Source organism: Silurus meridionalis, chromosome 21 (assembly GCF_014805685.1).
Source record: "Silurus meridionalis isolate SWU-2019-XX chromosome 21, ASM1480568v1, whole genome shotgun sequence".
NCBI lineage: Eukaryota > Metazoa > Chordata > Actinopteri > Siluriformes > Siluridae > Silurus > Silurus meridionalis.
This window is the reverse complement of record NC_060904.1, coordinates 739523-754588: the sequence shown is the minus strand read 5'-3', so window position 1 is coordinate 754588 and position 15066 is coordinate 739523. Positions and strand designations below refer to the sequence as shown.

At 41.2% G+C, this 15066-nt stretch overlaps 3 protein-coding genes across 7 annotated transcripts in view; 2 read left to right on the top strand and 1 right to left on the bottom strand.

The window, feature by feature from the left end:
• Nucleotides 1–427, top strand: part of smpx (small muscle protein X-linked) — a 10480-nt gene extending 10053 nt beyond the window's left edge. The window contains exon 6 of the mRNA XM_046877279.1: nucleotides 1–427. This exon is cut by the window's left edge and continues 1931 nt beyond it. The gene's annotated coding sequence lies outside the window, so the exon portion shown is untranslated.
• Nucleotides 428–2670: 2243 nt separating this feature from the next.
• Nucleotides 2671–5496, top strand: LOC124375427 (kelch-like protein 34). The gene is given in 2 exon segments (XM_046833764.1): nucleotides 2671–4564; nucleotides 4567–5496. Coding segments are annotated over 2 exon segments (1761 nt in total). The 5' UTR covers nucleotides 2671–2922; the 3' UTR covers nucleotides 4686–5496.
• Nucleotides 5497–6013: 517 nt separating this feature from the next.
• Nucleotides 6014–15066, bottom strand: part of cnksr2a (connector enhancer of kinase suppressor of Ras 2a) — a 63180-nt gene continuing 54127 nt past the window's right edge. For 4 of the 5 annotated variants that reach the window (XM_046833780.1, XM_046833782.1, XM_046833781.1 and 1 more), the window contains 2 exons: nucleotides 9732–9943; nucleotides 6014–9135 (listed from right to left, as the gene is read on the bottom strand). In XM_046833780.1, coding sequence (XP_046689736.1) covers nucleotides 8902–9135; nucleotides 9732–9943 — 446 coding nt within the window. In that variant the 3' untranslated portion in view covers nucleotides 6014–8901. Of the gene's footprint in view, nucleotides 9136–9731; nucleotides 9944–11428; nucleotides 12148–15066 lie in introns of those variants that run through there. The other variant, XM_046833784.1, reaches the window with a different exon arrangement.

Below are 15066 nucleotides of genomic sequence, written 5' to 3'. Positions count from 1 at the left end.
CGTGAGACTTGGGGAAAAAAAACGTTTTCATACTTCATGGTCTTTTCCTTTGAACTGCAGTTTTTTTTTCTTTGCTATTGTTCTCCGCTTCGTGTTCGAGAGCGTGTAGGCTGACATGCAATAAAAACACGATTTCTCAGTGTCTCGCCGTAGGAGGCTGAAGCAATCGCATGTTGTCTTCGAGCAAACAGAACCGAATTTCCAGCACGTTCTCACTGTTTTATTAGCTCGTAAATGTAATATCTGTGAAGAGCATTTTCTCTTTTGTGTTTTTTCTTCCTCCTGTGGAACAGCAGCACATCCATGAAAGTGTCCTTATTGAAGGTTCTGACCAGAGTTAGAAGGGCTAGCAGAAAAATTATGATATCATGCGTGAAGTATAATAATAATTATAATAATAAACACTAAATGAAAATATAATGCCACATAACTGATTTCCTGTCTTTTTTTATGGATATTTTTTTTCCTGAGCGAATGATTACCTGACAATTCTGTATTGTGATTGGCCAGAGGGTTTGATTGTTTTTCTATAACAGCAGCTCAGACAGAAGTGCAGCTGCAATGCAGTGGTTTATCGTGTCTCTAGTAACAGTTTATAAGGTGGTATCCAAAAGTTTGGAGACTAAAGGTGTAACTGCTGCTGTTTTGACACATGTGAATTACCACATCTGTGATTTCTTTATGGACAGCAAGTTAGAACAAAGAGCAAACATGAAATTCTGCGTGAAACAACGCAAATCTGCCACAGAGACGCAATGTGCAGTATGTTTGACATTGGCTTCAAGAGTGGAAGAACATCACATCTCTGGAAGACAATGAGAGATCAGGAAGACCTTCAACGAGCTCAACCTCTGAAAACCTTTTGGCAACTTGTGCATGATGATCGTCAGAGAACAATCCACACAATCTCACTTCTGCACCCACACTACGCACCAGATTTTCTCCTGCGGACTTCACCCTCTTCCCGAAGATGAAAATCCAGCTCAAAAGTGAAAATGTAAAAAAGTGCTAACACAGTGTTTTATGGTTTTGAGACACATGCAGTTTCCTTTTGTTTCTATGCACCAAAACACAAAAACACTGTAATGTGAGAGTAAATGAGAGAAAGAAAGTTTGAAGTCCAAATGGGTCTACCAGAAGAACTTGTGTTTGAGGGAGAACAGGAGAGAAGATGTGATCAGACTCCTTCACCCCCACACCAACATATGGAGGTGGAAGTTTAATGGTTTGGGGTTGTTTTGGAGAAGGGAAGGTTCTGAAATGTGAAAGGAATCCTGAACCAACATGTCTCCCATTCCACACTTCATTACCATGTAGTTCCATCTGGACTGCGTTTCATTGGGAGCGACTTCACTATAAACAAGACGATGAGTTCTGTAAGTGTTTTTTTAGAGAGCAAACAGTCATCTGGAGTGATATTTATCATGGAACCACCTGCCCAGTCACCGCACCTCAATCCTACTGAACAGCTCTGGGATGAACAAGAAACTTGTGAAGAACATCTTTGACGAGTTTGTTTCAAGAAGCACGGCAAAGTTCTTCAGCTAGATGTTTGGAGATACAAACTGTCTGGATGACAAGTGTGTAAAGCTGTTCTTCATGCTAAAGGGGGATTTTTCAATTAAAATAAATCGGAACATCTGGACATTATATATACATTATTATACTTTATATTGTTCAGAGACCATGAATGATTACATAAACATTTGACTCTCATCCTGGTGAAAAAGTAAATATATGCTTAGGAAAAAGGACTGAACGTTCTTTGCTATCAAAAACAGCAATCTATCAATTTTCTGACCAAAGGCAGAAGCAAGCATGTGAGCTTCGAAATCTTCCTTTCTTGACCAATTTCTTCTATAAAGTCTGCAGTGTTCATTCTACCACCGAGCAGAGAGATGTGTACATTGTGAATGCTTTGAGGATTTCAGAAGATCTACGGTGCACATTGCCGTGGGCGTTAAAAACAGAGTGAGAATGTCACTGGTAGCCGTCTTATTCGTTTATTTGACTCCCCCATCATGTTGCATCTCAGGCCTGTGTGTGCCAGGGACTATTTAGGGATGATGACAGAATAAAATCATAAGGTCAGAGTAAGGGCTCTGGAATAGATCTAGGCACATAACATCAGAATGGCAGACCAGCTCACCAGCAAACACTGCCATTTATTCGCTGCACACTTCTTATAATTTGGGCAAGTTGATGTCTTGTTTACCTCTTTTCTTCTCCTTCTCTGTTTGTCTTTTTATTTTTATCACCCTACTCTCACTTTTTTAATCTCTTCTCTACCATCATTTCTTTCTCTCTCTCTCTCTCTCTCTCTCTCTCTCTCTCTCTCTCTCTCTCTCTCTCTCTCTGGCTGAGTCCTCATCTGCCTCTGATCCACCCTGTGTATCTATTTTTGGCGCTGAGATAATGCGGAATGGGGTTTGGGCACCACTCGCAACAGACAAAAAATGTGTTACTGACATTTAGTTACTTTTTATTTACATTGCAAACAACTAACATCATCGATACTCCCAGAACGAGTGTAGCAAAAGGGCACTGCAATTAATGAGAAAATGTGGATACTTCAGTTTTTTTCCCATGTGACCCAAATTCTTTGCTGTTACCCTCCTTCTGTTTGTACTACCCGCATTCCTCTGTCAGGAAAACAGGGGGGAGGATCACAGGACGGTCGTCTGTCCCTGCCAGACTTGTGTTTGGGGGCCGTCCGCTGGGAGAAAAAGAGATCTATCCTACTGGCATGTTTATCTGCTACAGCGATGGGCTACACCATCCCTTTTGCTGCCCTTATGAAGAGCAACACTCGATTCACGCCAGTCAAGAGAACTACGAACTTCCTCTCTCTTCCCCCATTTCCCGTTCTCTTTTCCCTTTGCTTCAACTTTCTTTTAATCTTCTTCATCTTCTCTGTTAGCAATGAGTTACTTTCTTATGCTCAGCAAGTCTCACGGCGAAGGGCTGCTCTCTCGATACCAGAGCTTGAGGCAAGATGGTCGAATGTGCGACATCATCCTGGAAGCTGAAGGCAAGGAGTTCCCAGCTCACCGCACCTTGCTAGCCTGCTCCAGTGACTACTTTTGGTCACTATTCCAAGAGCACACCTTGGAGTCCAAGGCTCAAACGGTCTGTCTACCAGCTGTGTCCTCAACTGGCCTCGAACTGGTGTTGGACTTCATTTATACCTCATGGATCTCACTATCTTCCTCCAATTTGGAGGACACACTGGAAGCTTCCTGCTACCTGCAGGTTACCCATGCTTTGGATCTCTGCACTGAGTACATCTCGAATAGCCTCACTTTGGATAACTGCTGCTTTTTTGCCAATGTGGCTGGCCGGTACAGCCTCTCAGAAGCACTTGCCATCACTAATAGTTTTATTGCAAGACACATGGCAGGACTCCTGGGTCCCAATGGGGACAGATCTGGACTGCTAGAGCTAAATCTTGACTCTTTTCGAGAGGTGTTGGGATCAGACAAGATACCAGGGGTTAAGGAGACAGCATTGCTACAGCTTGCTCTGGATTGGATATCTTGCAACACTTTACCTGCTTTGGAAAGTAACTCTTTACTCAGTCGTATACGATTTGGCCTGGTGCCTCCTGAAGATCTTAACCAGCTGCGTTCTCATAACCCACCCCTACGCACTCCTTTTATCTACAGCTTGATAGAGAAAGCCTTGCATTACCACCTGCAGGTCCCTCTCCAACCTCTAAATCAGAGTGTCCATACAAGTTTGAGGGCCTCAACTAACATGGTGCTCCTGGTGGGAGGAGGTGTAGAAGCAGACCGACCACAGACCCAAATACAGAGCTACAATCCAGACAGCAAGATGTTGCAAATGTTGCCCGTTAACATGGCGAAAAAGCTCCAGCATCAAGGAGTATGTGTGGTAGGAAACTTCCTCTTTGTGCTTGGAGGAGAGGTTGTGGAAGTGGATGGGGAGAATGAGAAGATGGCAGTAATGACGGTGTCTGACCAAGTGTGGCGCTACGACCCTCGGTTTCAACACTGGGAGGAGATGGAGCCACTCTTACAAAAAAGGGCACAGTTCTCCTGCTGTGTGGTGGAGGGTGTAATCTATGCCATAGGAGGACGAGGCCAGCGAGAAGAGCCCACCCTTTCCTCAGTTGAGAAGTACAACATGTATGCAGGGTGCTGGAGAAGTGGTGTGTCTTTACCTTACACTGTCCATGGACAAGCTTGTGCCACAATTGGTAAAGGTATATACATCTCTGGTGGCATCCATGGCAGCCAAACTGAAAGTAGCAAGGAAGTGTTGTTTCTTAACACCTGTGATAATGATGTCTGGGTAAGACGCTCTGCTATGTCTATAGCCAGATTTGGTCATCAGATGGCAGCCGTAAAGGGGAAACTCTACGCCTTCTTAGGGATGTATGAGCCATTTTGTGACATTGAATCCTACGATCCTAAAGAAAATCAGTGGACCAGACTGAAACCTCTCCTGCAAGATCGCTTCTGCTACGGTTTGACAGTCACTCCAGGCGGATGTGTATTGATGTTCGGAGGTAGGCAGTGGCGAGATGGACAGGAAGTGTGTATTGTGATGTGTTGGAGTACGACCCTGAATATGACAGCTGGAGAAAAGTGTATAAGCTGCCGCAACCGTTATGCGGAACTCAATGTGTCCAAATGAGTCTCCAAGAACTTATAGAGACATAGCAAGAAAAAAACAACAATCATTTCCAAATACACATAGAAGAGCTTTTGCGTAGCCTAAGTTTATAACAAGATATGGGGTTGTTCGATCGGTATTTACTTTTCCAGAGTTGACTTGTGGAGTGAAAATCTTGCTGATTTATACAAGCAGCCTGGATTTTGACCTTCAGGGTAGTGAATCAGAAGAATCTTGGCACAGGAGGCACCTGTATTGTAAAGAATAAGAAGAGAATGACAGCAATGGGAGGTCTTACTGACAGTGTGAAGAAAGAGTCCCACGAGTTCTAGAGTTTGCCATGTTTCAAAAAAATTAATCCACAGCATGGAATGAAAATGGACACAGATCAAACATGGTGTGTAATATGGACCTTCTGAAGCAGGTGCATATATGTATGCATGTATGTATTTTTGGCCTGAAACACAAACTGGAGACTTGCTAGAACAGATAAAAGAACAGCCGAACAAAAGGAAGTGAATAGAATAAAAAAAAAAAAAACGTTTGAACCATAAAATAGTATTGAGAGCAAGGTATTTAAAAGCACTTTAAGTTAATTAAAGGTCTCTGAGTGTGTGTGGGACGGGAATAATGAAGAGGGGGAGATTTTGTTCTCTCAAATACAAAACACAAGTCAAAACTCAACAACTGCCTGGGTGTGGAGCACGTTTTCCACTGTTTTCCATGACCTGTGTAATGAAAAATGTACTACCAAATGTTAAGTACGATACACTCCGTATTTTGCATGTTTCATTTATTTGAGCCATGTAATAAAAAGCTTCCTATACTGAGCAAAACGATTGTAGTCTGAAAAAAGCTCCTGAATAAACGTGTGGAGCATGAGATCGTCCCTGGAGTCATTATATGCAGTTCTTTTTTTTTTGGTTAGGTGTAATAAGCTTAAAATAAATGAAATGATTAATGAGTGGTGTTGAAATTGAAAGGAGAAAGAGTGCACTAGGAGGGGTTGATTAGCATGAAGGAGAAACACTGCGGATGCTCTGGATGTTAGGATTCAGCAGATTAGCACCAGGTGGCCTGAGACAGAAAGTGGTCAGGATAAAGAAAGGGTACAAAAACATCACGGTAGTTTGGAGAGAGACAGAAAGACAAAGAGAGATCTGGACCCCCGTTAGATCTGGACCTTGAATGAAGGTAGATGGATTGCTAGATGTTCCCTCACGTTTTTCAACAGTGATGATGAATATTCTTCATCACAATATCCTCAAACAGCACCACACACACACACACACACACACACACACACACACACACGATTTCTTTCCATATAACAAGCAAAAAGGTATAAATATACAGTCAGAGAAAAGTTTCATGAGTTTTAAAGTTTTATTGACTTCAACCACGTGAACCTCAAAACTGGAGATTTTATTCTAAATAAATGATGAAATGATAAATAAATGTTGCCAGGTATTAAGCTAAACACAACACGTGCTCACGGCATTTCCCGAACACCATGCCTAATTTAAACAGATTGTTATCCGTAGATCATCAGGATGCGGTTTCACTTCATATCGGCCTTGAGGTTTTTTTTTTCAGAACATTGTCACCATTGCAAAAAGTTCATTGAATAAAAAAACAGGCAGGTGCAATAAAATCCAATCTAGTAAATCCGGTCCTTTCCGACAAGCAAACGTTGTGCCGAGTTTGATCGTAATCTACAGAGTGATAATGGAGATACATTTCATATATGATAGTCACATGATCAAATCAAGTATCGAAGAACATTCATCCTGTTCTACTTCATTGTGCTTCCATAATTTACATTATAACACACACACACACACACACACACACACACACCCCATCTTGTCTTACATTCATCTCTAATCAGGACATTCAGGAAAAAAAATATACAAAATGTAAAGACCTCAGAGTGCTTCAGTTCAATTGCTTCAAGTCCGGAACGTAAGATTTCATCCAGCAAAAAAAAACACAAACAAAAATTGTATAAACTGTAGTCATGCAGTATAAGAATATAAGATATAAATATTTATATTTACAAACAAAGCTGGATGATTGTGAGAATAAAGTTTTATCAATTAACTAAATTATTTTTCAGGAAATTTTATTAATTAATGAATGTTATTAATTAAATGTATTTATAAATAATGTTATAATTTTACTCAGTGGATGTATGTTTTTTTTTTACTAATTACTTATAATTATATTGAGTAATTGATAAAAAAAATAATTTAATATTAATATATTTGTAAAGAATCGGCGGCTCGAGAGCGCGCACTCGTACCGCTTATAGCTCGAAAACGTCCTGAATTTTTTCTTGCATTATGACATTCGTGCGTATCTTTTTTTCTGTGTTGGGATTGGACGAAGCCACAAACATGTCATGAATTATTCATGAAGCTCATTAGAATACAGAGTCACAGCAGGTGGAGAGGAAGTGGTCCTGGCGAAACTGGGAGGTTTTTTTTGTTGTAAGATTGAGCTGAAGTAATCCACATCACTGTAGTCCCTGTGCAGGAATCGTGCCTCGTGTTTATAAACTACTTTACATTTTTATAGAGTCGTTTCTCATTTCAGCTGGAGGCGTTGGGGAAAAAAAGAAATCTCTCTCTCTCTCTTTCTCTCTCTCTCTCCAGAGTCTTTCTGCAGAACCAAATTGTCTATCAAAACCCACGCATGGTGAAATCACAGGCTTCGGCCAGCGAAGTCTACGTGCAGGTGTGACTGGAAGAAAGTCCGCTATACAAATAGAATTGAAGTTGATCTCCTCACTGTGGAGCCTTTTAGGCATGTAGATCTTTAGATATGTTCTACACCTATTTTATCTGCACCAAAAGTTCTGCAGATGGAACGTGGGAATTCTGAGATATTCAGGGTATAAATCGTTATTTTAACGAGTGCTGTGTTGTATTTTGCAATTTGATTAATCTCTGAGCATTTTTCTGGAGATTCGTTCAGCTACAAGGGTGTTAGTAAAACGAAAAGGTGCTGATGTAGATGAGAAGGTGAGGAGGTTCCTGGAGTGCAGTCAGCGTTCACGTTCATCCCAATAGAGTTGGAGCTCTATAATAGGAGATCTTTCATGCACTTCTAACCCATGGAAAGCAGATCTTCATGAAGCTGGAACAGGTTTGGATCTTCTAGTTTAAATGACAGCAAAATTTCATGTTATTGCATCCAAAGACGTTCAATACGATTGTGTGTCTCCAAGTTTGAAGGAATAAGAACCACATCTAGCTGGAAAATACTTTTGGGATTGTAATGTGTATATAGATAAATTTTTGATTCATTTTAGTGGTGAAAACAATAATATACAGCTTTTTGAACAAAGTGATAAACAAAGACCAGTGTTTCTGTCACTAGTGCAAGACTTTCCAGTTGAAATTACCCAATATTTACTAAAATATTAACAAATTTTAAGTACCAGTTCAGTTATCGAGCTTAGTGATATTACAGCTCGCTATTTATTAAACCGGTCTGGACTTTCGGGGATGTAATCAGAAGGCGTGATGATGCAGTGTTGAGTCTCATGGGAAGTTCAGAATAGAAACTTATTCACAAAAAAAAAAAAAATACAAAAATGATATTATGATGTCTGTTTTTTCCTTTGCCACACAAAAAAATTCTGGTTTGGGTTCCAGTGTCCAAATTTGTGCAATCCATCCACCGCGTGCAGCGTCTGATGTCCGTCTCGTGTGTTAGCGACTCAGTGTTAATCCGCGCTAGTCAGAACCAGTAAGCGGTGTTTACAAATCCAGTGTTTCAAGTCAAGGCTTGTGGTTTTAACACAAACCATGTATGTCTATTAGAGTAAACATGTTTTTTCTTTGTATTGTATTTGTTCTCACAAGCTTCTCTACGAAAAACTACATGAATAAGTTTACAACCAAACATACATATCATAGACGTCTAAGGGCAGATGTTGATGTCTGTCACTGAAGCTTTATGATACGTGACTATAAAAGAGAAAAGGTGTAAGAATGAAACTAAGAAGATCCAAGATCTTTTGTTTGAAGTATCGTTACACCACCAGAGACACACGACTACCAACTTCAACAACTGCCCTTAGACCTGCGTTATATCAGTGAGTTTGGGAGTGTGAGCGCAGGGAGGTGGAGTTTTCCTTCCAATAATCCTACTGTAGGTCCTGAGAACCTGAAACCATGTGTGTGTGTGTGTGTGTGTGTGTGTGTGTGTGTGTGTGTGTGTGTGTGTGTGTGTGTGTGTGTGTGTGTGTGTGACTCAGACATGAGTCTCGATGTAGGAGTGTGTATGTGAGAGCGACGGTGTGCGAGGCGTGGGATCAGGAGTGGAGGCGGGGCTCGTCTCTGACAGTGGACTCGGCTGGCGTTCCTTCTTCGTGTCCTCGGATGAGAAAAGCTCCACGTACATTTTCTTCCACTCCTGGAAGTCGGAGGATGTGAGCTTGGGTTTGTCCAGCAGCTTGTCAATCAGGGCTATCTCGCCTTCTCTGTCCTATCAGAGCGCAGAAACAGAGCAGCGAGTGGGCGGGCGTTACAGACTCTCACACTCTCCATGTTTCTCTCTCCAGGGATTAAATACAGGTTAGGATGTTACAGGAGGATGTTAGCTCACGTGTTAAAGTGATTCAGCACACTTCAACAGGCGAGACTAGCGGAGCGTGGACACACACACACACACACACACACACACACATACACACATCATGCCAGCTGCTTTGACCAGAGTCCTCTGACACTGTGGGCGTCGCCGCCCCTCCACCCTGCACCGTATCCTTCCTTACAGCACCCACAATGCAACAGGAGTCGGCCAGAGAACAAGCACACAGCAGTCCCAGACTAACATCAGCTAGCGTCTGCTCCACATCCAAGCGCAGCCATGTGACTAGACGTCAAGGACAAAAAATAAAAAAACACACAAGGCTCCAAGACAGCAGCACCGAACAGAAACCCGAGGGTGAAACCATCGTTAACGAGCGCCGCTGTCTTCCGAGCCCGGGAGACGCTCAGACAGATGGACAACATCGCAGACAGACGAAGACGCAACCGATCACAGACAGAAAACCCATGCGGCAGCAGCGTGTCTGGTACCTTGAGCGTGCTCTGCAGGATGCGCAGGCGGTGCACTTTATCGTTGAGCAGCGGGTCGTTGCAGCGGCGCACAAACGAGTGCTTGAGCTCGAGACGGGTGGAGAGACGCGGCGCGCCCAAAGGAGACACGCTGGCGCGTTCGAGCGCCCGGTACAGGTCTCCCAGAGAGTCGGCGTGGCACTGACTCTCGTTCTCCCTCTCATTCACCCCGCCTGAATTGGGCGCCACACACACATAAAGAACACACACATCACAGTCAGAAGGGAAATGAGACTGCTGCGGCATGAACCAGTGCAATGTTTAGCGTTTAAAAGGACTTGCAGAAACGATTGTGAGCGTGTTTTATACAGAACATGGAAAAATATCTAATGATCAAGAGAAAGTCCAACTTCTCTAATCTTTTCTCTAATCAAACAAGAACCGAGAAACTGCTTCTATCACAGGAACACCCCAATCGACTGACATTTCAAACAGCAATTCACAGTCTCCTTTATCTGTTATTGTACACACACACAAATCTACACACACAATCGTGCCTAATCCACACACACAAGCGCTTACATCTGCACACACACTCTCTTTTGCAATGACACACACTGATTAAGTGTTTAACAATTAAGTATTACTAAATAGTTAGTAAACTTATTAATAAAAGCACATTACACCATCACACACACACACACACACACACACACACACACACACACACACACACACACACCACCACAGAATGTATACAGATGCGTGGGGAAAAAAACAGAGCTCAGATCAAGTGTGTGTGTGTGTGTGTGTGAGTGTGTGTGTGTGTGTGTGTGTGTGTGTGTGTGTGTGTGTGCAATCGAATCAAGGCAGGATGACCACCTGCATTTTATACAACAATGTAATAAGGGCCTCAGAACATCAGGTTATTACTTACCGTCGCTGGCAATACCACATATAACCACACGGGGGCATTTCATCTCCATCAATATACCCGGATTATTTATCAGATTTGGGGCGGAGCTTGTAACATTTACAGAGAAATGTCATGGATTAAAAAAAACACTCCACAATGACATTGACAAAGTGTGTGTGTGTGTGTGTGTGTGTGTGTGTGTGTGTGTGTGTGTGTCAGAGGTGGGAAGTAACGGAGTACAAACACTTTGTTACTGAACTTAAGTAGATTTTTTTGGTTTCAGTTTTTTACTTCACTATTTTTTCGGACAACTTTTTACTTTCATTTATTACATTTTCCACAAATATCTCTACTTCTTACATTTTCACACCAGACTCCTTACTTTCGTTTTAATCTGTTTGGTGACATCATCAGTATTTTTCTTCTCATTGTGCAGCTTTTTCAATCCACTGGTGGATCATCTCCTGTCACACACACCACAGATGTAGAGTAGTTTCTGAAGCTCACAGTGAGCAGAGCAGAATGCAGTAAGAAGTCTGGAGTTAACGTGGATGAGACAGAGGGAGTCAGTGATGAGAACATGACTGAGAACAGAGACGTTCCTGATCACCTGATCATCATCTTTACTCTGCTTGTGTTTTATATGGTGGATCTTCAGTCTGAATACATTCATTAGAGAACAACATCTGGAATTATTTTATATTAATATATTAAGGCTGTAAATTAATTTTATGTAAATTAATTTTAACGGCACTTTTATTAACGTGATTTTTGCAGTACGCAAAATGCAGATATAAATAAATATAAAATAGGCGAAATTAAAAGCTTCAGTGCAACACGTTTATTTACGACTTCATTTCTTTACTCAGATATAATAAATAAATAAATAAATAAACTCCACCGAAAAAAATATTTTTAAACAATTATCATTAGTTTTAGTGATGTGCTGAAGTCTCCTCCATGACGAACACATCCGACAATGAACCCTCTCGGGGTCGACAAACGCGCCGAGGGGTTTTGTGGGTTTTTTTCGTGTTTAGAGACGTCGGAGCAAATAAATACCAAACAAACAAACCCCCAGAATGCAATGCAGCTCTACAAAGCCAACTTACTTCTTGGCTAATTAGCGATTTATTTGTTAATATTTTGAGAATTAAAAAAAAAATAATTTTTATTTTAGGAATAATAATCAAAAGAAGTGTCATGTCTCTGTTAATATGACGTCACAATGACCTAGAGGGAGATCCTGGACTTTTTACTAAAGCGTTAGATTGGTGTTGAAGGTCTGCATCTAGATTTCCATGTTTCCTACTCGATCCTGCTTTCAGGACCCGATTCCTGGTGAGTTCTCAGGTAACGGCACAAACAGTATGGCGAAATAAACTACTTGAAGCTCTCTGAGTTGTTTTGTCAGCTCCCTCTCTGGTGTCTAGGCCACGGTGTGTCAGAAACGATAAGAACTCTTCAGCAGGTGGTGGAACAGGCTGGAGATGGAGGATGACTAACATCCATCTGCCTCCACTGCATGAGAAAGATAGAGAGAAGAACAGAACAAGAGGGAGCAATAGAGATATATATAAAGGGTTGTTCATGGAGACCCTGAGCTGAGCTGTGTTTATATTTAGTGCTCTGCAGGAGCTCAGTGCTGACAAAGTGAGCAGAAACGAGCAGTTAGTCAACACCACGCTGATGTCAATCAGGAACACGCTCATTCCTACCTGTCTGAGCTCAGAATAGGCCCCGCCCACACATCTACAGCTTTACAAACAGCTGAAAACGCAGATTTACCTATTTTTAATGCCGTTTCACGTCATACTGCAGTATTTTTAGTCAAGTGACGCAGTCATGTGACCCGAACACGTTAGAAACCATTCCCTTCTGCGCTGTCATCATGATGACTGTTTACCATCTACTGTAGTGTCAAGTATTTTCAGGTTGTCCAGGTGAGAGTTTGAGAGATGAGAACTTGGACAGAAATGGGGCATTGGGGCGGATGGGGAAGATCCCGAGAACAAATGTCTCTCAGGTTATCTCAGGGTAATCTGAGGTTATCTCAGAATATCTCAGGGTAATTTCAGGATATATCAGGGAAATATCTAAGGTTATGTCAGATTATTTTAGGGTAATCTCAGGAAAATCTCATGTTATCTCAGGGTAATCTCAGGTTATATCAGGATATCTCAGGGTAATCTTAGGTTATCTCAGGAGATCTCAGGGTAAACTCAGGTTATCTCAGGGTAATCTCATGGTATCTCAGGATAATCTAATGTTATCTCAAGGTAATCACAGGTTATATCAGATAATCTCAGGGTAATCTCAGTTTATCTCAGAGTAATCACCTGTAATCTCACTTTATCTCAGGATAATCTCAGGTTATATGGGGTTATATGGGGTAGAGTCGTGCTGATATTCCGATATTCCATACAGCATTGATGTTACTTTAACAAGTTCTATAAACACAATTGAAATGAATAGCCGGCATTTCAGACACAACAACAAAAATACTTTGCAGTTTTCTCCATGTTTACGTCTCAGTAAAACACAATGCAGAAGAACACACCATCCTGCTCAAGAGGCTCCTCTACTTTCACAAACCATAGAGAGAGGATCGAAAAAGGGACAAAGAAAAAAAAACCATATCTGCTGCATTCCTGGGTTTAATAACAACTTCAAAACCTCACACAAGCACACAAGCGCACTTCAGGAGGAGAAAAAAACCCTCTCTTCTGTTGATGAAGCCTGAATCTGAGGCCATCACACACCCGAACACTCTGCCCTAATTACAGCTTTTCTCCTAACGAGCAGTGCCATTAAAACTTAATTAAGATGCAGTCATATTTTTAGGACATTTGCGGAAAAAAGGAACGGGCCACCGTTATTTATTTATTTCTTTAATTATTTATTTCATATTAATTCCAGGATCTAGATGGACCACCGAGCGAGAGGTTTGGAATCTCAAGAGAGAATTATAATTGAATTTGTTATTTTATCTTGATGCATCTTCATTTTTCAACTCCAGACTGTTTTAAAGGTCAATATAATGTAATTATCCTTAATATTGTCATAAAAAAATATTATTTATTATAAAAATAAACATCTGAAAGATCTGAAGAACTGAAGGTCCATCCTGGACTCATGCCTTTTATCAGTCAGAATATAAACACGCCCCCTGGGGTCTTTCTCTCCACCTCTCTTATATAATTTGGAGGATTTAGAGCCAGAAAAGTCAATAAAATGTCCTTGATGCATTGTTCTTCACTTCCATCATCGTGTTGCATTCGTGCTCCACTGAAATGCACTCACTGTATCTGAACCAGTGCACAGTGGCTTCTGTACAAAGATGTGAAGCCCAACAGAAGACAAAAAGTTTACAAATCTTTCCAATGCTACCCTTAAAGTCTGACACTCATAGAATAACGGTTCCTCTGGGGTTCCTTACGTATTAAAGCATCTAACATGTTCCTCAAGAGCAAAGATTTTTAATCGCTTTTATTACGTAATTATTTAATATGCATAAATCTGATTGAAGCGCTGACACTTTGAGCTTTTACGCGATGGAGCTGAGAATTGGACATTTCTTCATCCCTGAGGAATGTTCATGCTGTTTTGTTGATCAAAATAAAACTTCCTGATTTCAGTGAAGGACAGCAGGATGAAGGATAGACTAATAAACACAGAGCTACTCCACAGCCAGAGCTTTACATCTCCTCCTGAAGATTAGACGGGGACGTTTGTAAAGCAGTCACGTCTGCTGGCTTGTGTCTCCTAAGAGGAGCTGGCATCAATAATAAATGTTCACTGTTCACAGACCAACAAACAGCTTTCACTTTGGCTGGTAAACTGCAGACGTTGAGACACGCCTCAAGTCTGGACCTTTCAAATCTCTGGTGTTAGTAAACAGTGGCTGTGTGTGTTCTGGTCCTTTAATATACCGTATTACATTAGTATTTATATCATTTATTTATCATCCATCCATCCATCTGTCTATCCATCCATTCATCCATCCATCCATCCATCCTCAATCTGTCAATCTATGTCCATCTAGCCATCCATCTACAATATGTAAATATCTATCCATCTTTCCTTCTGTCCATCTATGTGCCATTCATCTATCCATTTATCTATTAAACCCAAGTGTCTGTCTTATATTTTAATAGATCCATCAATTTCCCATTCATCCATCCATCCATCCATCCATCCATCCATCCATCCATCCATCCATCCATCCATCCTTCCATCCATCAATCTGTCAATCTATGTCCATCTAGACCTAATGATTCCATCTAGCCATCCACCCATCCATCTACAATATGTAAATATCTATCCATCTTTCCATCTGTCAATCTACGTATGTGCCATTCATCTATCCATTAAATTAAGTGTCTGTCTTATATTTTAATAGATCCAACAGTTTCCCATCCATCCATCCATCCATCCATC